At 60.6% G+C, this 22,073-nt stretch overlaps 8 protein-coding genes across 12 annotated transcripts in view; 3 read left to right on the forward strand and 5 right to left on the reverse strand.

Annotated features, from left to right (window-relative positions):
• Positions 1–441: 441 nt before the first annotated feature.
• Positions 442–1,653, reverse strand: LRRC10B (leucine rich repeat containing 10B). The gene has a single exon (XM_042832313.1). The coding sequence runs from the start codon at positions 1,651–1,653 to the stop codon at positions 850–852; it is 804 nt and encodes a 267-aa protein (XP_042688247.1). The 3' UTR covers positions 442–849.
• Positions 1,654–2,142: 489 nt separating this feature from the next.
• On the reverse strand, positions 2,143–3,919 carry SDHAF2 (succinate dehydrogenase complex assembly factor 2). The gene is made up of 4 exons (XM_042832287.1): positions 3,826–3,919; positions 2,609–2,832; positions 2,401–2,510; positions 2,143–2,326 (listed from the first exon to the last, which is right to left on the reverse strand). Exons 1-4 carry the CDS (start codon positions 3,838–3,840, stop codon positions 2,196–2,198), a joined length of 480 nt encoding a protein of 159 aa, XP_042688221.1. The 5' UTR covers positions 3,841–3,919; the 3' UTR covers positions 2,143–2,195.
• Positions 3,920–3,984: 65 nt separating this feature from the next.
• Positions 3,985–10,569, forward strand: CPSF7 (cleavage and polyadenylation specific factor 7). The gene is made up of 10 exons (XM_042832450.1): positions 3,985–4,050; positions 4,303–4,387; positions 6,016–6,234; positions 6,475–6,578; positions 6,839–6,984; positions 8,193–8,601; positions 8,677–8,795; positions 8,887–9,055; positions 9,128–9,301; positions 9,389–10,569. Exons 2-9 carry the CDS (start codon positions 4,334–4,336, stop codon positions 9,294–9,296), a joined length of 1,389 nt encoding a protein of 462 aa, XP_042688384.1. The 5' UTR covers positions 3,985–4,050; positions 4,303–4,333; the 3' UTR covers positions 9,297–9,301; positions 9,389–10,569.
• A 120-nt stretch (positions 10,570–10,689) lies between these two features.
• On the reverse strand, positions 10,690–12,679 carry TMEM216 (transmembrane protein 216). 2 transcript variants are annotated; one of them, XM_042832468.1, is made up of 6 exons: positions 12,630–12,679; positions 12,435–12,536; positions 12,277–12,369; positions 11,992–12,193; positions 11,089–11,135; positions 10,690–10,879 (listed from the first exon to the last, which is right to left on the reverse strand). In XM_042832468.1, exons 1-5 carry the CDS (start codon positions 12,640–12,642, stop codon positions 11,120–11,122), a joined length of 426 nt encoding a protein of 141 aa, XP_042688402.1. In that variant the 5' UTR covers positions 12,643–12,679; the 3' UTR covers positions 10,690–10,879; positions 11,089–11,119. The 2 variants fall into 2 exon arrangements, with proteins under 2 accessions (XP_042688402.1, XP_042688394.1); XM_042832460.1 differs by lacking the exon at positions 10,690–10,879 and having other exon boundaries at positions 10,886–11,135.
• A 216-nt stretch (positions 12,680–12,895) lies between these two features.
• Positions 12,896–15,311, reverse strand: TMEM138 (transmembrane protein 138). 2 transcript variants are annotated; one of them, XM_042832430.1, is made up of 5 exons: positions 15,177–15,299; positions 14,400–14,634; positions 14,150–14,321; positions 13,370–13,445; positions 12,896–13,266 (listed from the first exon to the last, which is right to left on the reverse strand). In XM_042832430.1, exons 2-5 carry the CDS (start codon positions 14,525–14,527, stop codon positions 13,154–13,156), a joined length of 489 nt encoding a protein of 162 aa, XP_042688364.1. In that variant the 5' UTR covers positions 14,528–14,634; positions 15,177–15,299; the 3' UTR covers positions 12,896–13,153. The 2 variants fall into 2 exon arrangements, with proteins under 2 accessions (XP_042688364.1, XP_042688372.1); XM_042832438.1 differs by lacking the exons at positions 12,896–13,266; positions 13,370–13,445 and adding an exon at positions 13,453–13,733 and having other exon boundaries at positions 15,177–15,311.
• LOC122167656 (lysosomal membrane ascorbate-dependent ferrireductase CYB561A3) lies at positions 14,803–17,615 on the forward strand. Of its 3 annotated transcripts, none has more exons than XM_042832409.1 (6): positions 14,803–14,908; positions 15,868–16,073; positions 16,138–16,346; positions 16,417–16,571; positions 16,970–17,132; positions 17,283–17,615. In XM_042832409.1, the coding sequence occupies exons 2-6, from the start codon at positions 15,890–15,892 to the stop codon at positions 17,304–17,306; spliced, it is 735 nt and encodes a 244-aa protein (XP_042688343.1). In that variant the 5' UTR covers positions 14,803–14,908; positions 15,868–15,889; the 3' UTR covers positions 17,307–17,615. The 3 variants fall into 3 exon arrangements, with proteins under 3 accessions (XP_042688343.1, XP_042688333.1, XP_042688351.1); XM_042832399.1 differs by lacking the exon at positions 14,803–14,908 and adding an exon at positions 15,300–15,400; XM_042832417.1 differs by lacking the exon at positions 14,803–14,908 and adding an exon at positions 15,314–15,368.
• A 326-nt stretch (positions 17,616–17,941) lies between these two features.
• TKFC (triokinase and FMN cyclase) lies at positions 17,942–21,528 on the reverse strand. The gene is made up of 17 exons (XM_042832388.1): positions 21,408–21,528; positions 21,105–21,294; positions 20,914–21,024; positions 20,670–20,851; positions 20,521–20,599; positions 20,214–20,303; positions 20,070–20,104; positions 19,911–19,995; positions 19,750–19,839; positions 19,564–19,680; positions 19,288–19,407; positions 19,055–19,192; positions 18,740–18,846; positions 18,556–18,659; positions 18,454–18,487; positions 18,290–18,379; positions 17,942–18,189 (listed from the first exon to the last, which is right to left on the reverse strand). Exons 1-17 carry the CDS (start codon positions 21,411–21,413, stop codon positions 18,037–18,039), a joined length of 1,731 nt encoding a protein of 576 aa, XP_042688322.1. The 5' UTR covers positions 21,414–21,528; the 3' UTR covers positions 17,942–18,036.
• A 328-nt stretch (positions 21,529–21,856) lies between these two features.
• DDB1 (damage specific DNA binding protein 1) overlaps positions 21,857–22,073 on the forward strand; it is a 13,834-nt gene continuing 13,617 nt past the window's right edge. The window contains exon 1 of the mRNA XM_042832275.1: positions 21,857–22,003. Coding sequence (XP_042688209.1) covers positions 21,943–22,003 — 61 coding nt within the window. The 5' untranslated portion in view covers positions 21,857–21,942. The remainder of the gene's footprint in view (positions 22,004–22,073) is intronic.

Below are 22,073 nucleotides of genomic sequence, written 5' to 3' on the forward strand. Positions count from 1 at the left end.
CAAGCATCACAAGCTGTAGGCACAGGCTGGTGACACTCAGGACCACCCGCATTCTGTGCCCTGCCCCTGTTCCCCAGGGGCAGACCCAGACTCCAAAAAGGCGACCGAAGCCCCACGTTAGGTTTTATCAACCCCCATTGTGGCAGGGCTGCCAGCACTCCCAGGCATCCCACTGCTTCCCTGCAGCCCAGAAAATAGCTGTAAAGGAAAAAGGATGTGGAAGGCACGCGGGCTGGCTGCCGGCCTCCAACCCCAACCCCCTGTAATTAGCAGTGGATGTGCAGTCGGTGAGCCCAAGAGCTTAGGGATGGGGATGCATCCCGACACACAAATCAGAATAAGGCCACGCACTGCACTCATAACCCTTCCCCAACAACCCCCCTGCCCTGAGAACTGACCCCACTGCTTTTCTCACACCAGATTTGTGCTTTTTATTGCCAAACACAGCTGTGGACCGTGAGCCTCAGTACTTCTTCTAAGGCACAGCATAGAGCTCCTCTGCATGGTGAAGGCTGCAGGTGAGGTTTTCCATTGCCTTCTTCCAAAAATCTGGAGAACGGGAGCTCAGCACGCAGAAGAACTTTGTGTGTCCATCCCAAAATTCAATGGGCAGTGGGACCAGTGACTCCTTCTCCCTCCTCAGCCAAGGAGCCAGGAGCAGAGAGAATCCACCGAGGACGTACCATAAAAGGTACCCAGCGCTGCACTGCCCATTCTTGGGGCAGAGGCGTCGCACGGTCAGAGTGGAGTGACGCTTCCTCCATCCAAAAGCTGAGCCCTGTGTCTATTTGGGATGCTCCAAGGCACCCTGAGCTCCTCAGATCTGCTGCTCAGCGTCTCCACAATCCCTCACGGCGCGTCCTGCAGCAGCGGGGATCCATCATCCTGCGGGATCGTCCCAGTGCCTTCCGCCTCCTCTTCCTCAAGTTGCTGCTGCTCCCGCAGCCGCTCCTCCCGCGCCTCCATGTACTCCACGGCCCCGCTGCCCACCAGCCGCACCGTGTCAGCCACGCAGGGCGGCTGCCGCACGGGGTTGTGGTCATAGGAGAGCAGGCAGAGGCCGGCCAGGCACTGCAGGTCAGGGAAGCGGGCAATGCGGTTGCGATCGAGGTCAAGGATGCGGAGCTGAGTCATGCGCAGCAGCACCGGGGGAAAGTGCTGGAAACGGTTGCCGTACAGCCAGAGGCCCTGCAGGCCGGCCATGCGGGGCAGGCAGGAGGGCAGGCGTGCCAGACGGTTGTCTCCCAGTTGCAGGCTGCGTAGGCCGGGCAGGCCCAGCAGGGCGTGGGGGAAGCGACCCACGAAGTTGCCCTCCAGCCAGAGGCAGCGCAGGCTCTGCAGGTGGCTGAAGGCAGGCGGCAAGCCCTGCAGCCCGTTGCGGCCCAGGTAGAGGTACGCCAGGCAGGGCAGTTGGCACAGGGCCTCGGGGACCTCCATCAGTTCGTTGCCATCCAGCGCCAGCGTGCGGAGGTGCCGCAGGGATGCCAGCTCGGCCGGCACGTCACGCAGCCCAGCACCGCTCAGGTACAGCTTGCGAAGCCCACGCTGTGCCCACAGCGCCGGGGGAAGCTGCCCGCCCCGAGCCTCCAGGCGCTGCTCCACGCCCGCCGGGCCCTCAGCCGAAATGGGACACGTGGAGCCGCCACTGCCCATCGCCTCCGACTGAAGACACCGGCACCCGAGCAACGCAGTACAGCTGGGGACGGGGCCGAGGGCCACGCCCCGCACTCCTAGGCCACGCCCCCGCGCTCCTAGGCCACGCCCTCTCAGCGCAGAGCCAATCCGAAAAGCCACGCCCCTACACCACAGGCCACGCCCACCACCCGATGCCACGCCCCCCCTACTTCGTGCCCCTCCCCTCAGCTGTAGGCTGAGCCCCCCGACACAACATTTCCAGCACGGCTCCCTGTATTTCAGGGATCCCACCATCCTGGCCCATGCGGGGGTCCTGCAGCCCCCGTGAAACGGCACAGAAATCCATGAGGTCACCACAGTGCCACGCCAAGATGATGCCTGGTCCCATGGTGGCTGAGCGGTGGGGCAGAGACCACAGCTTGGTATGGGGACAGACAAACAGACGGGGGAATGGCAAGCTGTGGGGTGAGCCACTGTGCCTGAGTACCTGGAGGCAGCGGACACTTGTACCAGGAGCTAGCAGTCACAGCTTTATTTGTCGTGCCCTGAGGGAGAAGCTGTCAGTTTGTGGACTCAAAGAGGTACTCCAGGTCTGGCTGCCGTAGCCTCTGCTCCTTCTTCTTGTTCTTAGCAAGCTCCTTCAGCATGGCCATCACCTCGTTGTCGAACACAGCCGGCGTGGGCTTGGCTTCTGCAAATAAGAGGCAGAGCGTAGGAGAGCAGCTCAGCGCTGCCCCAAGTCACCCACATGAAGTGCACACGTACCTGTGGCCCAGTAGTAGATGTCCCAGTCATTGCTAGGCTCGTTGATGAGCCGGTCATAGAGGTTCAGCTGCCGCTCATCCATACGGCTCAGGTTCTCCTTGGCAAAAAGGCTGCAGGAGAATACATGGGGGTAAGCGGGACACAACCTCCAGCCTGAGAAAAAGCTCCTTCCTGCCTTTGCCCTGTCACTGTCTGTGCAAGGCCCCACCTGAGCAAGATGCAGTTCTCAAGCATGCCCCTCTTCCTGCTCTCATACAGCAGACGCGCTCTCTTGGTGGGCAGAGGCTCATTGGGGCGCTCCTTCCAGGGCGGCAGTGGGATCTCCAGCATGTCCTTCCCTGAGTCGCCCAGCGATGCCCCGCTGTAGCCACGTGGCACGCACAGCATTGCCAGCGCTGGGCGGCGCGGTGTGCAGTGGGGCAGCGAGCACAGCTGCCAAGGAGATGGGAAAAGATGAGGAGAGCCCTAGCAGAGCCCCACAACCCCCAGTCACCCCCATTCCACGTACAGCCCACCTATTCCCCAACACAAGACACATCCCAGGCCCTGCTAAGCCCCCGACCCCACCCATTGCCCCTCATTCCCCCTCCAGGCTCCAATCCCTCCTACCCTGCTCGTGGCTCCATCCTCTCACGTCCCCCTTATGTCCACACTCAGCTTCACATTTCACCCCCAGACTTCGCTGCCCCATTCCACACTCCTCATAGGACCTTCCCCCCAGACCCCTCATCCCCTTCCAGTCCTCAGAAACCCCAGTCTACTCCCATGCCACACAGCCCCACTGCCTCCAAACCCCTTCATTCCACAGGCCCTGATGTTCCCACCCTATATACAGACTCCAATCCCCTCTAAGCACCAATCCCCTTGTATTCTCCCCCAGGCAGCAATGCCCTCCAAGCCCTACTTTGTCCCCATTTCCTCTGCAGATCCCAATGCCCCCATCCCTCATAGGACCCCCCAGACCCCTCATTCCCCTCTGGTCAGAAACCACAATTCCACAGCAAGTCTTCAGGCTCCCCCATTCCCAATCTCCTCCATCCCACATACAGACCCCATTTCTCCCCATGCAAAATTACCCCACATTCCCCACGAGGCCCTACTCCTGCCCGTTTCCCCCCCAGGCCCCCACCCCACCCCCCATCCCCCCTCTAGGCCCCATTCTCTTACTATTCTCCCCTTCTAGGCCCTAATCCCCCTCCTCCCCCGTTCCTCTCTAGCCCCAATCCCCTCCCCGTTCCCCTCTAGGCCCCAACTCTCCCCCATTTCCCCCCTATTTCCCTTCAAGCCCTAGTCCTCACACACAGCGCCAAAGCAGAAGCCCACTCCCACTTTCCTCACTGCCCCCCAGTCCCTCGCCCCGGTATCCCCAATTCGCCCCCCAAAAATCCTTCCTACAGCCTTCGTCAGCCCGCAGCCCCTCCTCACCCTGCTCATCGCCATGATTCCTCCCAACCCCACCACCACCAGGGGGCGTTCTGCACACCCAGCCCTCTCGACTCTATGGCAGGCAGGGAGGACCGGAAGGGGCGTGACGAAAGCAGGAGGAAGCGGAAAGGGGCGCGGCAAATGCGGGCGGGAGCCGGAAGGGGCGTGTCAAAGGTGGGAGGAGGAAGCAGGAAGGGGCGTGGCGTGGCGGCCCTGGAGGTGGCGGTGAGCGCTGTTGGCGCGGGAGCGCGGGAGTTTGGGGCCTACAGCGGGGGGGGCCTCACCGGGTGGGGGACGTGGGACCCCCGCTCCCTTCCTCATCCCTAAATCCCGAGCGAGGGGACGTGAGGTGGGGGAGGCTCGTGCTTTGGTCGAGGGGCCTGTTGTGCTCGCAGGGCCCGTTTCGGGGCAGGCAGGGCCCTGAGGGGGTGTGATGGGGGCAGTAAGGGTGCTGTGGTGACTCATTCCTCGCCGCAGAGCCCCTTCGGTGTGCTCTTCGCCTTGGAACATGTCGGAGGGAGTGGACCTGATTGATATCTACGCTGACGAAGAGTTTAACCAGGTGTGGAGGTTGGGAGGGGGAGGCACGCAGAGGGGGTCTGGGCAAAAAAAAGTGGGTTTGGGGGCACACGTGGGGCTGGGATCGGTCCCGTGGGTCGGGGAATTCCCCTGGGACTGCTCTTACTGCGAAGAGTGGGCCCTGGATGTCTAGGGGCCCCACTGGAACAGCTCTCAGAGTGAGGAAGTGGCCTCAAAGGGCAGTGAGCTCCTCCTAGAGTAGTTTCCGTTGCTGTTCTCTGCTCAGTTTAGGGGTTCTTGGGCAGTTTGGTGGTAGTTAGTATCCATGGAGCTTGGGAGAGGTGACTGGGGGAGGGAAAAGTAGGCATGCCGAGGTTGTAGGGCTGTAATTCCAGAATAGAAAATAATGGAGAAACTCTACAGCAGTTCTGTGGAATGCTAAAGTGAGAGCTGAAGAAAAAGAGGGGCTGCTCTAGACTGGGAGTTTTAGGGGCAAAACTGAGAGGGACAGTGTGAGCCCAACCCGTGGAAGGCATTGTGGAAAAGCATAACCACAGAGAGTTTGGGGTGTGGGGCACAAAGGGTGCTGTAGCACAGCTGGATGGATGGAAGCTTCAGAAACTGGAGCTGGTTGTGGTTGGAGGAAAGATGGTGGCAATGGGCAGCTCTGCAGGTTCAGTGTTGCCTTGCTAGGATCTTTGTAAAGGGGAACATCAAAACACAAGCAAACCCAGAGGAGCTATGAGAGTTCCCATGTCACAGCAGCTCCTGAGCGATCCCTGCCCCAGCACCTATTCCTATTCTCCAGAGCTCTCACAAGCAGAAAGCTTCCAGGCCTTGGGGCAGGAATGTGGGAGGCAGAGGAACTGGGGCTGTTTAGAGAATGAGGACAAAAATAACTCCCTATTGGAATTTCTGTAACCTTTTTATCAGCCAAAGGAGCCTAATGCCAAAAATTGTGGCTTTCTTTAGGAACGGTTGTCAAGGAGAGAGCATCAGAGAGGATATGGTTTCGTACCGGGTTTCTCTGAACCTTAGGGCTGCCTGCTGACGAAGAGTGGCATCTTCTGCATGTGGAGATGGCCTCAGGGGTCAGAGGGTGGCTTTCTGGAGGACTTGGAGAGGGGAGGGATCAGCCCTTGCAGTGCTGAGGCAGATCTCTGGGTTTGTGCTGCCCGGGAGCTGGTGAGCTTCCTCAGTCACAGCTTCATCCTAAAGGCTGAACTACTGCGGAGAGCGCACGGAGAAAGTTGGTGGCCTGGAAGAGAGTGCAATTGTGCTGGTGGAACCAGGTGATGGAACTGCCTGCGAGCAAGGAGGGGTCTGGTACCTGCTGGAGGGAGTAGGAGGCTCAGCCCTGAGGCGTTTGGTTTCTGCTTCTGCATTGATGAGATTGGTGCATAGAACAAGCTGGATCTTGCCCAGTTGCTGAGGTCACAGCCAGCAAGCCAGTTATGGAGAAAGTGGAGGAGGTGGCCCTGGGGACGGCAGAAGGCTTTGGGATGTGACACTCCATAGGGCTGAGAATTGGCTTCTACTGGGCGGTGCTGGGAGTGTTTCAGTAGAACAGGGCAGTTCACGTAGCCCCCTGTGTGCCCTAACAACCCAGAGAGCCCTTCCTTAGCCAGAGTATCAACCCCAGCTTCCCTTTAACCGTCTCTCCCCTCGCAGGACTCCGAGTTCAGTAATGCTGACCAGATGGACCTGTATGACGACGTGCTGACTGCCAGCTCGCAGCCCCCCGAAAGCCGCACCGGCAGCTTGGGGCCCCCCCCGGGCGCCGCGCGGGGGCCCCCCCCCAAACCCAACAGCAAAGCCCCTGCCATCCTGTATACCTACAGCGGGCTGCGCAACAAGAGGGCAGCTGTCTACGTGGGCAGCTTCTCCTGGGTGAGTGCTTTGGAGGCACAAACAAGTGAGGGTTCTTTGGAGACGTAGGGTCGCTTGGGGCAGAAGTTCTCCTTCCTCTGTGCTGAGCCAATACTCCAAGCTGGGCTTGGCCTAAGGGAAAAGAGACTTTGTAGCCCTGAGAGGCCATGGAGCCAGCGGGAGGGCTGCCTTTGGGCCTGGGGTGCTGGGGAGGCTGCCGGAGCTGAACACAATCCCAGCCTCTGCCTTGCTGCCCCACAGTGGACAACTGACCAGCAGCTGATCCAGACCATCCGTTCAGTGGGTGTGTATGATGTGGTGGAGCTGAAGTTTGCGGAGAACCGAGCCAATGGCCAGTCGAAAGGGTGAGAGCTGAGGGGTAAGGGAACGTGGGAGAATGGGGTAGCCGGGCCCCCCATAGCCACTTCCTGGGGGCGGTGAGGGGGCAGAGCTTTCCCTAGCTGGCACGGAGCAGGGAGGATGAAAAGTGGGCTGTCCACAGCACAGGCATTGGGAAAGGGAGGGGGACTGATGGAGGCACGAGCTCCGTGCTGCTTGGTGTGGGTTGTCAAGCTGTGAGGGGGTGAAGGGCCGGGAGCCTGCTGACCGCCAGCCCTCCTTGCAGGTACGCAGAGGTGGTGGTGGCCTCTGAGAACTCGGTCCACAAGCTGCTGGAGCTCCTGCCTGGCAAAGTGCTCAATGGGGACAAGGTGGAGGTGAGGCTGGCCACCCGGCAGAACCTGTCCCAGTTCGAGGCTCAGGCTCGCAAACGTGAGTGGGGTGCAGGCGCACCGCGGGCAGCTCCCTGGGCCCCACTGAGCCGTCAGGACAAGACCTCGGGGTGTGGGGGTAAACCACCAGCAGCCTCTGGGGTTATGTCCGGTTGCTTCTGAGTCTGCTTAGATCCTGACCCGAGTCTTTATGATCCCCTTTTAGGTGCTCACTCACTGCGAAGATCCCTCGTAGCCTCCTCTTCCTCCTCTCCAAACTGAATGGGCTTAAGCCTACCAACATAGCTAAGACCCTCCATATCTATTAGTAGCTCTTCTCTGGATCTCCTCCAGAATTTGTCCATCCCTGCGGAGGTAAGGTGCCCATCACTGGACACAGTATTCCAGCTGGGGCCTGGCCGTGGGCTTTCTACAATGGCCATAGATGGTCCTAGCCTCACTCCGCAGCGATGTGACGCCCTGGCCCCGCACTGGGGGGCTCTGCAGAGCCCGCACGGACGGACTTGGCAGGAGCACGGACGAGGAGGTCTTGGCCAGCTGTGTTCATTGTAGACCCGTGACCCATTTCGTGCAAGGAAAGCCCATCTTTCTAAAGGCTTTGGCCAAGGTTCAGGGGGGTAGCTGCAACTATCGCACTCTTCCTTTAGCCCTGTTGCTGCTTGGCAGCACTGTTGGGCTGTGTCCCTGCCCACCTTCGTGGTTCAGTGGCCAGGGTTTGTGCACTTTCAGCCTCCCTGAGGGGGTCTCGTAATGGCTCGGCAGCTTTCCCAGAGCTCTGTCCCCTCTTCTCTCCTGGCTCATCCCGAAAGCCTCATCCTCGATTCCTGCCCTTCTCTTCCAGGGCAGTTTTTCCTTCCTACAGCTGTTGGCACTTGGTTCTGCCCCTGCATCCATGCTCATGCTGCCTGCTTGAGCAGCCTGCAGGTGCTTGGGGCTGTTTATTGCCTTCAGGAAGCTGGGCTCTGGCCATCTCTCCCCATTTCTTTTCACCCCTGTCCGCATCCCCGCTCTCTCTGTGGCCACTGAAAGCGAGCGTCCCCAGGACGCTGTGCGGGTGGCCGCGGGTGACCCTTTTGGAGAGGCACGCGTAAGTGGAGGCTACGTTTGGCTGGCTGGATCTTTCCCTGGGCACCTTGAACTTTCCTAAGGCTGAACCTCACGCGCGTGTAGGGAAGAAGAGGAGGAGGTCAGTGCGGGGCAGGCGGGACCTCTGGCCACAGCTCACTGCCCTTCCCGTGCCCCTTGCAGGCGTGCCGCCGAGGGCCCACTCACGGGACTCCTCTGACTCGCTGGATGGCCATGCCACACCAACGGAGAATGCGCTGCCGCCCGGCCGCCTGGAGAAGCCCCCCTCCATCCTGCCCTTCTTCAACCGCCCCCCCGCTGCCCTGCCCCTCATGGGGCTGCCCCCACCACCCATGCCCCCTCTGCCACCCCTCTCCTCCAGCTTTGGCGTCCCCCCCCCGCCGCCCGGCATCCACTACCAGCACCTCATGCCCCCTCCACCCCGACTGCCCCCGCACCTGGCTGTGCCCCCCCCAGGGGCCGTCCCCCCGGCCCTGCACCTCAACCCGGCCTTCTTCCCCCCACCCAGCACGGCCCTGGGGCCTCCACCAGATGCCTACGGCAAAGCTTTGACCTCGTACAACCACAGCAGGTGAGCGGAGGGCGGAGGGGGGCTCGGCGCCACCGGGGGGAGCTGCGCTGAGCCCTCCGCCCTGTATCTGCACAGCCGGGAGCTCGGTCCACCACCTGCCCCTGTGAGCGAGGTGGAGTTCGAGGAGATCATGAATAGGAACCGGGCCATCTCCAGCAGTGCCATTTCCAAAGCGGTGTCGGGTGCCAGTGCGGGTAACGGTGACTGCGTCCCTGTGCCCCGTTGTCCCCTCAGCCCTGAGCCTGCAGCTTGCCGCATCCCTCACCGTTCCTCTGCTCCCCACAGGTGATTACAGCGATGCCATCGAGACCCTCCTGACGGCCATTGCCGTCATCAAACAGTCCCGCGTTGCCAACGACGAGCGGTGCCGCGTCCTCCTCTCCTCCCTCAAAGACTGCCTGCACGGGATCGAAGCCAAGTCCTACAGCACAGGCTCCAGCAGCAGCTCCGCCAGGTACCCTGCCTCGAGGGGCCGCACGGCTCCTTGGGGTCTCCGCAGGTCACCAAACGCTCTTCTTCCCCCCAGGAAAAGACACCGGTCTCGGGAGCGCTCTCCCAGCCGGTCCCGTGAGAGCAGTCGGCGGCACCGGGACGTCCTGCACAGCGAGGATCGGCACGAGGATTATTTCCAGGAGCGGAGCCGGGAGCACGAACGGCACCGGGACAGGGACAGAGAGAGGGACCGGCACCACTGAGACAGGTGAGGCCAGAGCGGGTGCCGCTGCGCCGATGGCTGGGGACGCGTGGTGCTGCAGTGCTGACCTCGCTTCTCTTCTCTCTCGTGCAGAAGTTTTCAGTAAGTGGTTTTTAATGGACTCGTATCTCCTCACGTTGACCAGGACTGCGCCACTGACGCTGCTTCACCCCTTGCCCGCCACCCACAGCTCTTCTGGGGCACCCAAGGGACTCCCTGACACCTCGTGGCCTTGGGGCCTGAGCCCTTGCTTACACCCACTGCTACTGCTGCTCCCGGAGGAGAGGCTGAAAGCCAGGGGGCTCTGCTCTGTGAATACTTGGACCCAAAGAGAAATGGTGCTTTATTTTCATGGAGGAAGGCTCCTGAGCCCTTTCCTTTCACAGCCCTCCAGGAGTGGCTGGAAATGGACAGATCCTCGGGGGCACGGGGGCTCAGAGGCACGCAGCTTTCCGTTTCAGCTGGAAGAGAGCTGGGCTGGGGTCACCCACTTTGCCCCAACTTTCACAGCAGGATCGCAGCCAGTTCATCTCCCAGAGCAGCAACTCTGGCTGCCAGGAGTTGGTGGGGCCTCGCACGAAGCCAGCCTCTCCCACAGAGCCTTCCTTGTTTTAGAGGAAGCAGAGCTGCAAACGCAGGGACTGTGTCTCCCCTTCCTAGCAGCATTTCTGCGCACAGTAGTATACTTGCAAGCTGGGACAGGTGGCAGAGACAAGGCCACGAGGTCCCTATGCCCAGCAGGGCTGCACAGTGCTGTGCACAGCTGTTTCAAGGCCCAGGAGGAGCTCACAGCCCCATACAGGTCCCTCCAACTAAGGTTGTGCACTGGAGGAGCCCAAAGGGTTTAAGGCAAACTAAGGAGCCCCAAACCACCAGCCAGCACCCCGGGATGCCAGTTGGGTGGCATCGCCTTCAGAACTGTTGCTGGACAGGAGAAACGCGGCTCCACAGGTCTTTTTTTAGGCTAAAATCACACAAAAGAAAAATTCTGTCAAGTACCACGAGGTGCCTGCCAGCTTAGCAGGCGAACGCTGGGGGGAAGCATTTGGTGGGTGAGTTCTGGTTTTTGTTTTTTTGTTTTTTTTTTTTTTTTTTTCTACTTAACGACACAAGTTTATAGTTTCTTTCCAATTAGTGGGGGGAAAAGTGCAGAGCGAACCCCTGTTAACCACCTGGCGAGGCGCTGCCCCTCCTGCCCGCAGTGACTAGGTTTGTTTGTCTTTCTGATAGGTTGGAAATTGTGTAATAAACTTGATGACATTGTCAGTCTTTTATATGGCATTTTTGAAGAGATTCTGTCGGGGATGAAGGTGTGGGCGTCGTAGGGGAGTGCAGCCACATTTGAGGGATGGGCAGCAAAAGCCAAGCACCTACATGATCTCCCCACCCAAAGTCTTCCAGTGCCTTCCCAAGAGCTTCTGTGCCCCCCCCAGGTTAGCTCAGGGCAGGGGTTGGCACTGGTAATGAGGTGCCTGAAGCCCCTGAGCACCCTATGGCCAGCCTGCTGCCCTGGGGGATGCCATAGACTGAGGCACCAGGTAAAAATACATATTTATTGGAAAATAGTGATTTCTTCTGACAATGCTGTAAAAAAAAAAAAAAATTTCTCTGTACCTTGAACTGACCTGTGTGTCACAAGCCTCGGGGTCAGGTGGCAGCAGGGCCAGCGCTGCCTGGGAAGGCAGAATGAAGCACCCTCCTGGCACTGGCCACAGGTGCTGGCATGGGTCTGGCTCACTGCCACAGGCTGGGAGATGTAGCCAGTGCCACCTGCTTGCTGCCATCTCGTGTACCTGTGCTGCTGTGGTCCTCTGTTGCAGGGTCTCAGTACGCATCTGTGCTGTAAAGGACAGAGGAGGACATGTGAGGAGAGGCTCAACCACCAGAAGGCTGTGCTGCTGTTCAGTGAGACCTAGACAGGCTAAGATTTGGGTGGGGGATGAACCTGATGAGGTTCAACGAGGGCAAGTGTAGGGTCCTATGTGTGTAACTGCGTACAGCAGTGCTGGAAGGGATCTGCAGAGAAGGATTTGGGTGTCCTGGTGGATAATGGGTTGGCCACGAACCAGCAGCGTGCCTTTGTGGCCAAGAATGCCAATAGTGTCCCAGTTGACGAACACTTGTCCATACACTAGCAGTGTGCTCTCATGGCCAAGAAGCCCAACAGGACCCTGGGGTACATTGTGCAGAGTGTGGCCAGCAGAGCAAGCAAGGTTCTCCTCATCCTCTGCTCTGCCCTGAGGAGGCTATGGGACCAGTTCTGGCTTCCCTGGCTCTTAGTAGATAGGAAACTGCTGCAGTGCTGCAAAGATGGTTGAGGCCTGGAGCAACTCCCTTACAAGGCTGAGAGCCCTGCAGCCATTCTGCCTGGAGAAGGGAAGGCTGAAAGGGGATCTGATCAATGCTTATCAATATCTGAAGAGTAGGGCACAAGAGGATGGGGGCAAGCTCTTTTTAGAGGCGCCTGGTGGCAGGAACAAGGGACAACAGGGAACCAACTGGAACACAGTAATTTCATTTGAACACGAGGAAGAACTTGACTTTGAGGGTAACAGACTAGTGGAACGAGCTGCCCAGAGAGGTGGTGGGGACACCCACCTGGATGCTCTCCTTTGTAACGTACTCCAGAGAACCTTCTTTAGCAGGGGGTTCGACAGGAGAACCTCCAGAGCTCTCTCACCTCCTGTGCCACCTACCTAGAGAAGGAGGTGAGCGCCAGGCCACCCAGCAGCAGCTCCGCTGTGTAGAAGAGCAGGAGGATGGTGCTGAGGATGGCCTCCAGGCGCAGGGCGTAGGTCTGCAGCAGCAGGCAGTAGGTCGCCATGACAGCCGCCGGCACGGTGAGGGCCAAGCAGACGGCCAGAGGCACCTTGCGCTGGCACAGGTTGCCCTTGGAACCTGCAGGGCACAGGGTGAGCAGTGCGAGGCCCCGCAGCGTGACGAAGGGCCTGGGAGGAGGGAGAAAAGGGACGAGGCCTCACCGAAGAAGATGCGCGTGGTCTCAATGCCGAGGTAGAGCAGCAGCAGCAGCACGTCCAGCAGCAGGTTGGTGAGCGGGTACGGCAGCAGCAGCACTGCGGGCACGGCCACGCTCAGGACTGGGCGCGGGGGGCGGAGGAGCGGGAGGGCGGGAGCTCACCCTTGTAGGCGAAGATGAACGCCTCCAGCAGGAAGTAGGTCGCGCTGTACCACCCGTTGAGAAAGAGCAGGACCTGCAGCGGGGCCGAGGAGCGCTGGCGGCCTGCGGGGGTCGTGGGACGGTATGGGCGGGGTCCCGCTGTCCGCCGCCCGGCTCACGTTCCCCGCCGCCTCCCGCTCCCGGCCCCACACTCACTCCTCGCCGCCATCTTCCATCTCCATGGGAACCGCCGCTGCCGGCGGGAAGCCGCCCGGCCGCTCTCTCCTGCCCTCTCTATGGCCCTGGAGGATCGAACGCCCGGTTCGAATCCTCAGTCCGCCCGCTTCGTTTCTCCCCCTTGCTGTTGTGCCTGCAGAACCCCAGGGGGTATTGCCCAGTGGGAATAACCCTGAATTTCGGAACACCGAGCAGGCCAAGGCTGCGTGACAAGCAAAGAGCAGGAGAGACCCAGGACACACAGATTGGAAAATGTAGACAATTTATTTCCTTACTACTCATAAAAACGCCCAAATCACACCAGGGGCTGTGACACCGGCATGGATCCTCCCTCCATGCAGCCACGAGCACCCTGCCAGCTCCCAGTGCAGAAGGTCTGATCACCACGAGGAAGAAGAGGAATACAGCGGGGCTGGATCTGGGGACTGGGACCCTCCAGCCTCTTGGCTCCATCCCCCCAGGGTGAGGAGCTGCAGAGGGGGCAGCGAGCTGGAGTGGGGCCATCAACCACGGAAGTGAGCAAACTCCTTGCGCAGCCAGAGCGAGTCCTGGTAGAAGAGTGGGTCACCCAGGTGCACCGCAGTCCTCTTGTAGAAGTAGCAATAGAGCACAGCCGCTGCGGGAAGAAGGGAGGTGAGGGCACAGGGACTAAGCTGTGGGGTGTCCCTCAGGCAGGTGACAGAGTTGTTCCTGCTTTCTCAGCAAGCGTGAGCCCTTACCCAGACGCTGGAAAACAAATAGTGTCTGCAGGCCTTCTGTCCAGATGAAGCGACTGGAATCCCTCCAGCGCAGGTTCTGACATAGACAGAAACAAGAAAGAACCCATGGGCTAATTTAGGGGTGCTGATGATCCCACTGGGATGGAGCTAGCCCCACAAGGGCTGTTGTGCTCTTGGTGCCAGCTCCAAAGGTTAAGCAGCTCAGGGGATTTGGCCAGGAAGTCAGGACCTATTCTTGCTTCAGACTTTAGATCCCTGCAAATCCCCACCAATCTGCTGTCCAGACAGTGTGGGTACAACATCCCTGGGTCGCTTCAGTCACAAACTGGCCCTGGGGTAGCAGAATGGACCCTCTCCCCAAGCCCTCTTGAAGAGCATACAGGAAGCACCTGTCAGCCGCTTTGCTTGACAAATGGTGACTGTGGCACAGGATGGGGGAGCTGAAATGGGGAAGAAGGGGCTGCTTGGACACAGCAGGGACCCTTAGGGCTTGTTTTCAGCAGGGAGGGGGCTGCCTCCAGCCTGAGTGCTGGTGTTTGCAGGGGATTCATCCCAGGTAAACAAAGCAGGAGTCCCCTGGCCTTCAGCAGAGACTACTCCGGTGTGGTGAGTTTCTGTGCAAGGCTTTCCCTGCGGATTTTCAAGCAGGTCACAGTGCTGAGGCTGGGGCTGAGATGAGGTAGCCCAATAGCTATAACAAGTGGGAGATTATGGCCTTCCTTTCACAGGGGAGGGACAGAAGAGAGAAGCGAGCTGTGAAGCTGGCAGCCCTGAGCCTACCATGATCCAGACGTGGAAGGAGATGCTGAGTGCCAGGTAGGCTGCCGACAGGAGGATGGTCCCCTTGAACTTGTGGAAGAGAAGGTTGACCAGTCCAGCTTGGAAGACAAAGGTATTGAAGAACATGAGGAAGATGATGATGACATTGAAGAGAATGGCAATATCCTGGATGCTGCAGAAGAAGAGAGATGCAGTAAGAGAGAGGAGAGAGTTATGTGGGAGAGCCCGGACCTCCTACCCTGGTGCTCACATGAAGAGGACAAGCTGGACAGCAGGAGCTGTGCGGAGCAGCTCCGAGAAGGAATTGACAAACAGGTCGTAGAAAAGCAGCAGAAACTGCAGGAACAGCACCAAGCTGTAGTTGCTGGTCTGGAGCATCTTCCTTTGGTGGAGGCTTGAGCCTTCAGCCCCAGCATCCCTAGCGCTGAGGGCAGCTCATGGCACAGGGCTAGGAGCTCGGCATCGCTGCTCCCTACAGCTGGCACCTGAAGGAAGCAGAGTTCAGCTTGTAGGGCTGGGCACAGCCAGCAAACCCAAAACAGAGTCAAAGCCGTGACAAATCCCAACAGCGTTTGGCACACTGCTGCCTCTGGCTCCCCCAGGCCATGCCATAGGAATGGGCTGGAGCACGCCATGACCCAGCATTGCTGTCCATTGCCCCACCCCAGCCGCATGCTCCCGGCTTGGGGCAGCTCGCACAGGAGGAGACAGGTGTGGGGACGAGAAGGGAGCCAGAGCCTTCCTTCCCATCTCTCACAGGTAAGGCACTGCCCAGAGCTGACGGGGGCCAGGAGAACGGGAACTGCCCGTATCGCTGCCACAAAGAGTCGCGAAGCTGAGAATCGCTCCCAAAACCCCACACCGCGCCCAGCCCGGCTCGCGGCCTCCCTCCCCATGGAGGTCCACAGGGGCGCTCCCCCGGGCCTTTTCCCAGCCACGGAGCCCCGCAGTCTCGTCTCCATGCCGCTCTCGGTACCGCCGTCCCCGCTTCGTCCACCTCCGGCCCTGACCGCGGCCCAATGCTCACCCACGGCCACCATTGTCCATCTCCATGGGAACCGCAGACGGAAGCGGGGGCGGAAGCGCGAGGGGGCCGCTCTACCCACAGCTCTCGTTGGTCGCGTTGGCCTCCACCCCGGCAGCGACCACACCACCACAGAGGCGGGCCGCTAGAGCGGCGCCGTCCAACATGGCGGCGCTTGCTGAAGGGGAAGGGGAGGTGGGGCCCAACGGGTCCCGGGAGGGGTTGAGGTGCGGTTTCCCCCGACGCAAAAATATCTATTTCTGGGGACAGATGCAAATCCCGAGGCAAATAAGCGCGGCCCCGTGCCTGTCCGTCACTTCTTGGGGCTGTGGGGCTGCACTTCTTTGGGACGCTGGGGGCAGCTTTGTCAACGCAGGAAACAGCTTTGGAGGTGCTGGGCCCAGATTTGGGGGTGCTGGGGGCACGTTGGGGGTTTGGGGGTGGGATTTGAAGGTGCTAGGCTCCGGTTTGAGGGTGCTGAGGGTGGATTTAGAGGTGCTGGGGACAGTTTTGGGCTGCTGGGGATCCGCAGAGAACGTTTCTTCCTGCCTGCCTGCCCCCGCTGGATGGGGCCACCCTCCCCACCGCAGCTGCTTCCCCTTTCGGGTGGCTCCTCCCCAGTGTGCCTGCATCCAACTAAGCAGGTGCAGCAGGGAGCCTCCAGGAAGGCTGAAAGCTCCTGTTTTCCCCCCAGGACCCTGCAACTTGCTGCGGTGATGCTGGATCTGCCTTTCCTGCCTTTCTGCGCCTTCCTGGGGAGCCTGGGTCTGGGCTGCGTGGCCTTTGTCAGTGCGTGGTGCCAGCACTGGCGAGGTGGCTTCGCCTGGGATGGCAGCGCCCGCATGTTCAACTGGCACCCGGTGCTGATGGTGACAGGCATGGTGGTGCTGTATGGAGCAGGTAAGCAGCGTGTGCGGGGTGGGGCGACGTCCCATTGTCCCTCCCTGACACTGTCACCCACCAGCGGCTCTGGTGTACCGCCTACCCCCCACCTGGCGTGGCCCCAAGCTGCCCTGGAAGATGCTGCACAGCACGCTGGCACTGACAGCCTTCATCCTTGCTGTGCTGGGACTGGTGGCTGTCTTCAACTTCCACAATGCGAGCGGAACGCCCAACATGTACTCGCTGCACAGCTGGCTGGGGCTGGGCACCATACTACTCTTCTCCTGCCAGGTGAGTGCTCGCCCTGACACCCCACATCCCTGCCTCTTGTGCCACCCCTCCTCATCTCTTGTCCCCACAGTGGGTGGCTGGCTTCAGTGCTTTCCTGCTGCCCTATGCACCCATCTGGCTCCGCACCCTCTACAAGCCCATCCACGTCTTCTTTGGCTCCACCATCATTATGCTCTCCATGGCCTCCTGTGTGTCAGGCATCAATGAGAAGCTCTTCTTCAGCCTGTGAGTGCTGGGGATTCGGGCTGCGTGTTGACTCTCTGTGATTACGCTGGCGTTGAGTGAAACTAAATGTGGGCTTAGTTAAGGGAAGTGTATGATTTCCCCCCATGCCAGGTGCACAGTTCCTGGGTAATAAATTATGTGGGCTGAGAGGAAGACGGGGCAGTTCAGGAAGGCTTTCTGGGAGGGTTTAACTCCACAGATGTCACCTCCAGCCATGCTGCCACATACACTGGCCGCTTGTAGCTGGTGCAGCATTCATCTTGGGTCAGCGGACTGGGACAGCACCCTTGGGACAGGTGACCATGGGAGCAGTGTTATGGAGCTACAAGGGTAGGTGGGAGCTCAGCCCACAGTCCCAGGGCATCATGTGAGATGAGCACTGTGATTCTCCTCCAAAGGAAGAATGGGACAGCGTCGGTGCCATACAAACTCCTTCCCCCTGAGGCCGTATTTGCAAACATTTTGGGGCTCCTAATCATCCTGTTTGGGATGCTGGTGCTGTATGCCCTGGCCAAGCCCAGCTGGAAGCGCCCAGAGGCCGACTCCCTTGACACTCACCAGGTACTTGACTTGCTGTGGGGCTGCTCCCAGTACGGCTTTGAGGAGCTGAGCTGGGGGTCTGCCCCTGGCCCCCACAGCCCCAGCTGGCTTATCTTCAGGGTGGGGGTGGCAGGCAGCATGGGCTGAAGGTTCACACATATCTCCTTGCAGCCTCTGCTTGGTGCTGAGCACTGACACCTCTGAGGTCTCTCCCATTGCTGCCAGCCCTGGGCTCTCTGATCCTGGCTCTGATCCCCTGTGCCTGGACTGCGATCTGTGCCAAAGCCCTGCAGTGCCATCCTGAGAGAGTCAGGTCTAGAGCTGCTTGAGAAGCTCTCTGTGCCAAGGGACCTGGCCCAGGACAGGCTGCCCCGGCTCCATCTCCTCTGCAGGAACAGCAGGAGCCTTTGCACCATGCCTTGCCTGTTGTGGGGATGCTTGTGCGGAGGTAGAACCAACCCAGCAGTCAAATGGACACCTAATAAACTGCTGGCTTCATTCTCAGTGCTCCTGTGCATCCTTTGGGGCTGCTCTGCCAGTTCCTCAGCCCTTAGAGCCACCATGTGTTCCCCACCTCATGCTGCAGACCTGGTTCCTGTTTTGTCTCTTGACTGGAGCCTCCTCCAGACCCCGTGCCTGCAGCCACATGAACCCCGTGGTTTCCCCACCCGGCACCCAGCCACGGGTCAGTGGCAAAGGCACGCGGATAGCCCAGCTGCTTCCTTCCTCCATGGTTCCGTTTTGCATGGGGATGCGTCCCTGAAGGGCCAGTTGCCTCCCACACCCCACATCACACCATCCTGTCCCTCTCTGTATGAGAATAGATGCTCTAGTGGGACCGCAAAGGTTTATTAGGGGCGTGCAGGGTGTGCCAACACCTCTCCCATCACCACCGTGGCCCTGGGGACCTGCAGAGGGATATAGCTCAGCCCTGCAATCCCTCCAGCACAGCTCGCAGCACAGCTGCTGCCGCCACAGCCCCGGGATCAGGCTGCATCAGCTGGGCTGAGCTGATGTAGCTGGCTCTGCCTGCACCAGCCTCCATGTGCCGAGTAGACTCTGCTGCTGCCTCTGCGCTCTGCTTGGAAACACAGGTATGCTCAGCACACGGCTGGGACACACAAGGCAGCCCCAGATGTCACCTGGGTGCCACCCATCCTAGGACTCCATCCCCATACCTCCACAGCAGAGGCCAGCACCGTAAGCAGGTCAGCTCTGGGGCTGCGTAGGGCACGCAGTGCCTGTGCTGCGGCACACAGTGCATCCAGCTGGGAGACACAGTGGGGGGATGAGCACTGGGACCCTGGCCAGAGGCTCTGTCCCTCAGCATCACAGCACTCACCATTGTCCTGTCGCCTGGGGCCGCTCCTCCGTACCTGCACAAGGAGCAGAGGGCTTGACAAGGTCCCACTCAGGGAGTCCCAGGGGGTCCTGCTGCACTCACCGTTGCATGGCTTCGATGCCAGCATCCACAGCGTCGGCCCACACTGGCAGGTCGCTGCGGTTGTGCAGGGGGTGGGCTGCTGCTGTCAGGAACAGTCCATATAGCTGCCAGAACACATCAGTGCATGTGATGGGGGGGATGGTGGGGGTCCTGAGACATGCCCCCTCCCTTCACTGGGGCTCACCACACCAGAGGAGCCACCCATCTTGTCCAGCAGGAGGTCGGCCAGAGCGGAGAAGAGCTGGGCTGGAGATGAAGGCAGGGGCTGGGCACGCATCCATTCCTGGATGGCTGTAGGGTGAAGAGAAAGGGCTGGGGTACTCCCCACAGGGACCCCCAACTACCCTGGGGGGCTCTGCCCCTCTTGGGAGACAGCTGGTCTTCCCCCATGCCTGGTGTGGGGATATCTGTGGGGACCCAGCAAGGAGCAAATGGGGGGAACTGTGTCCTTGGAGGGGGTGCCCCAGCAGATGGCACTTCCCAGGGCACCAGCACCCACCTCGGGCAGCTCGGGCATGCGTGTGGCCGCAGTCCCCATCACCTGCTGCACGGTCCAGCTCATTGAGCTTGTCCTGCAGGCCCAGCAGGGTGCTGCACACTCGTGCCAGCACCTTCTGCGCTCGCTCCATGCCAGGCCCTGAGGAGACATGACCCCCCCATCCTCAAAGTAGCTAGGGAAACTGAAGCACGAGGAGGTGACAGCATCCTCTCTCACTCTACTGCTGCCCATACCTGTACTGGGCACTTGCTTTGCTGTCTCCATTCCCTCCTTTGGTGCTTCCACCTCTGGTCTCTGGCTCATGGCAGGTCCTGTGACCACGTTAGGCCATGCCACGGCAGTGGTCTCAGCATCTGGAGCAGCAGGAGGGGAGAGTGAGTCTAATAGACTCACTTCACCACAGCTAGTAGCCAGGTACTGGTGCTGCATGTCCACAGGGGCCAGTGTCTTGGGCCACCCCACACATTCCCATGGTCCCATGCCACCCCTCCCATGTTTCAGGTGCTCACCAATCAGCTTCAGCAGCTCCTTGTCCACCAGCAGAAGGGTGAGGGAGATCCCGGCCATCTCCAGCGCTGTCATGAAGGAGCCCACCAGTGCCCGAGCAATACAGACGCCACGCTTCTCTGCAGGAATGAGAAGGATGTAAGTGAGGAGGTCCCTAGAAGGTCCCCATGAGGTCCCCAGTGACTCACCCAGACTGCTCACAGCCACACCAGCCACAATGCTCAGTTCCAGGCAGGACAGACCGCCCAGGTTGTTCACCACCAGCACCACAGAGGCTCCTGTGGAGCAGTGAGCAGAGTAAGAGCCCCACTTGTAGCACAAGAGGTGCATAGGGGCCAGGGGGACTCACCAGGGCTCAGGGGCAGGTGAGAGGCATTGGAGGGGTCGGTCATGTGTGCCAGCATTGTCTCCACCGCCTCATCCACAGGCATCACCTGGGGGGCACAAGGGGAGCGTGAGGGCAGGGAGGAGACACAGGGGGAGGATGGGGTGAAAGAACGATGCTCACTTTCATTCTGCGCACGCCAGCCTCGCCGTGGATCCCTGCAGAAGGGTAGCAGTATCACCCCATGCTGATGCCTGGGGTTGGGGCAAGGGCCATGTGGACCCATGCCCCCCAGCAGCTTGGCACAGGGAGGGGGCAGCTCCTCACCCAGCCCCAGCTCCATCTCATCATTAGCCAGCTGGAAGGTAGGCTTGGAGCCAGGCACGCTGCATGGTGACAGGCTGAGCCCCAGAGTGCCTGCAAAAAGGTGAAGGCAGAAAGGGATGCATGCCAGATTTCAGGGCAGGCATTGAGCACGTGGCTGGTTGGATGGGGAGGCAGAAGGGCGACTGTGTCCCAGGCACGCTGCAGGTGCGTGGGGTGCTGAAGTTCACCCTGTGCTGGTGCCTCTTATCAGGCACTGTGGAAGAACAGGGATGGGGTTGGGGACAGGGATTGGGCCCCATGCACATACCCATGCCTTTGGTGAGTGCTGACACCCTTGTGACGATCTCATCCAAGCTTGCCCCCGCCTCAGCCATGGCTCCAGCCACCTGCAAAGAGGCATCAATGGGTGAGGGATGCCCGCATGTCACCGCCGAGGGGCATTGCATCTTCACACACCTTGTGCACGAGGACAGTGCCACACAACCCGCGGCGCCCAGCTTTCTTCTGGCTGGTGAAGGCGCAGTCATCGCCCACCACCACCATCCGTACATCGGCGCCCTCTGCCCGTGCCCGCTCCAGTGCCAGCCCAAAGTTCAAGCGGTCCCCGGTATAGTTCTTCACGATCAGCAGCGTCCCCACTGCGAGCAAGAAGTCAAACCACAGGCCCATGGTGTCCCCATGCCCCACAGTGTCATCATACCTGCACCAGCCGCTGTCACCGCCCGGATGGCTGCCAGGATGCTGCCCACAGCGGGAGAGGTGAAGATGGCACCAGCCACCACGCCGCTCAGCATGCCTTTCCCAATGTAGCCTGCAACGGGCACAGGGGGCTCGGGGACACCCAAGGGGCATCAAGGCCACGGGTGGGCACTTACCTGCATGGGCACTCACCTGCATGAGCGGGCTCGTGTCCGGAGCCCCCCCCAGAGAGCAGTGCCACACGTCCCCGCAGGGCAGCCAGGTCAGAACGTAGGGCCACTCGGTGTCCCCGCAGCAGCTGCAGCCCGGGGTTGCATGCCACCAGCCCTGCCAGTGCATCCTCAGCACAGCTGGCCACCGAGCACACCAGCTTCTTGGGGACCTGGAGGCACAGAGGGGTGGCTGGGTGGGGGGCTGGGGAGCTGGGTGTGCGGGTGGGGAGCAGGGTAGGAGGCTGGGAGGCTGGCTGGGGGCTGTGTGCTGCCCCAGGCTCACCTCCATGATTGGGGCGTGCGTGGCACCAAGAGGACATGCGGTTCTGTCCACTGCCACCGCGCTGCAGCTCCCGCACAGCCTTCAGACCCAGGTTCAAACTCTGTTTGGAAGTGAGGAAGGGCAAGGTCCAGGCTCCCTCGATGGGGTGGGGTGGGGTGGGTCCCGCCTGGGCTGGGTGCAGCCCACATTCGGGGGCACTGCTGGGATGGCGGGGCACAGCCCCACACGCGAGGGGCAGTGCTGAGATGGGGGGGTACGGTCCCACACAACGCGGGGCGCTGCTGGGATGGAGGCCCACGGGAAAGCGCCCCTCCCTGAAGGTGAGGCCCCTCCCCGAGGTACCAGAGCCGCCCCCACACCTGCCCTCTCGTCTGCCCCTCCGCGGTCTTCCCCGGCGGGTAGAGCGGCGCGGGGCGCTAACTTCCGGTGACGTCACAGCGGCGGGCGGAAGGGGCGGTGGAGTGGCCGCGCTAGGCCGCAGCTCCCGGTGCGCGCGGCGTTTTGGTCGGTTACGGGACTCGCTGCCGTCTCCGCCATGTCGTACAATTACGTTGTGACGGCGCAGAAGCCGACGGCCGTGAATGGCTGTGTCACCGGTACCGGCGGGACGGGGCGGGGGGCTCAACGTTCACGGCGGGATCTGGGCGGCCTTGCGTTTTGGGGGGG

Source organism: Centrocercus urophasianus, unplaced genomic scaffold, assembly GCF_019232065.1.
Source record: "Centrocercus urophasianus isolate 14NV4802_14NV808 unplaced genomic scaffold, USGS_Curo_1.0 seq_1053, whole genome shotgun sequence".
NCBI classification, from domain to species: domain Eukaryota; kingdom Metazoa; phylum Chordata; class Aves; order Galliformes; family Phasianidae; genus Centrocercus; species Centrocercus urophasianus.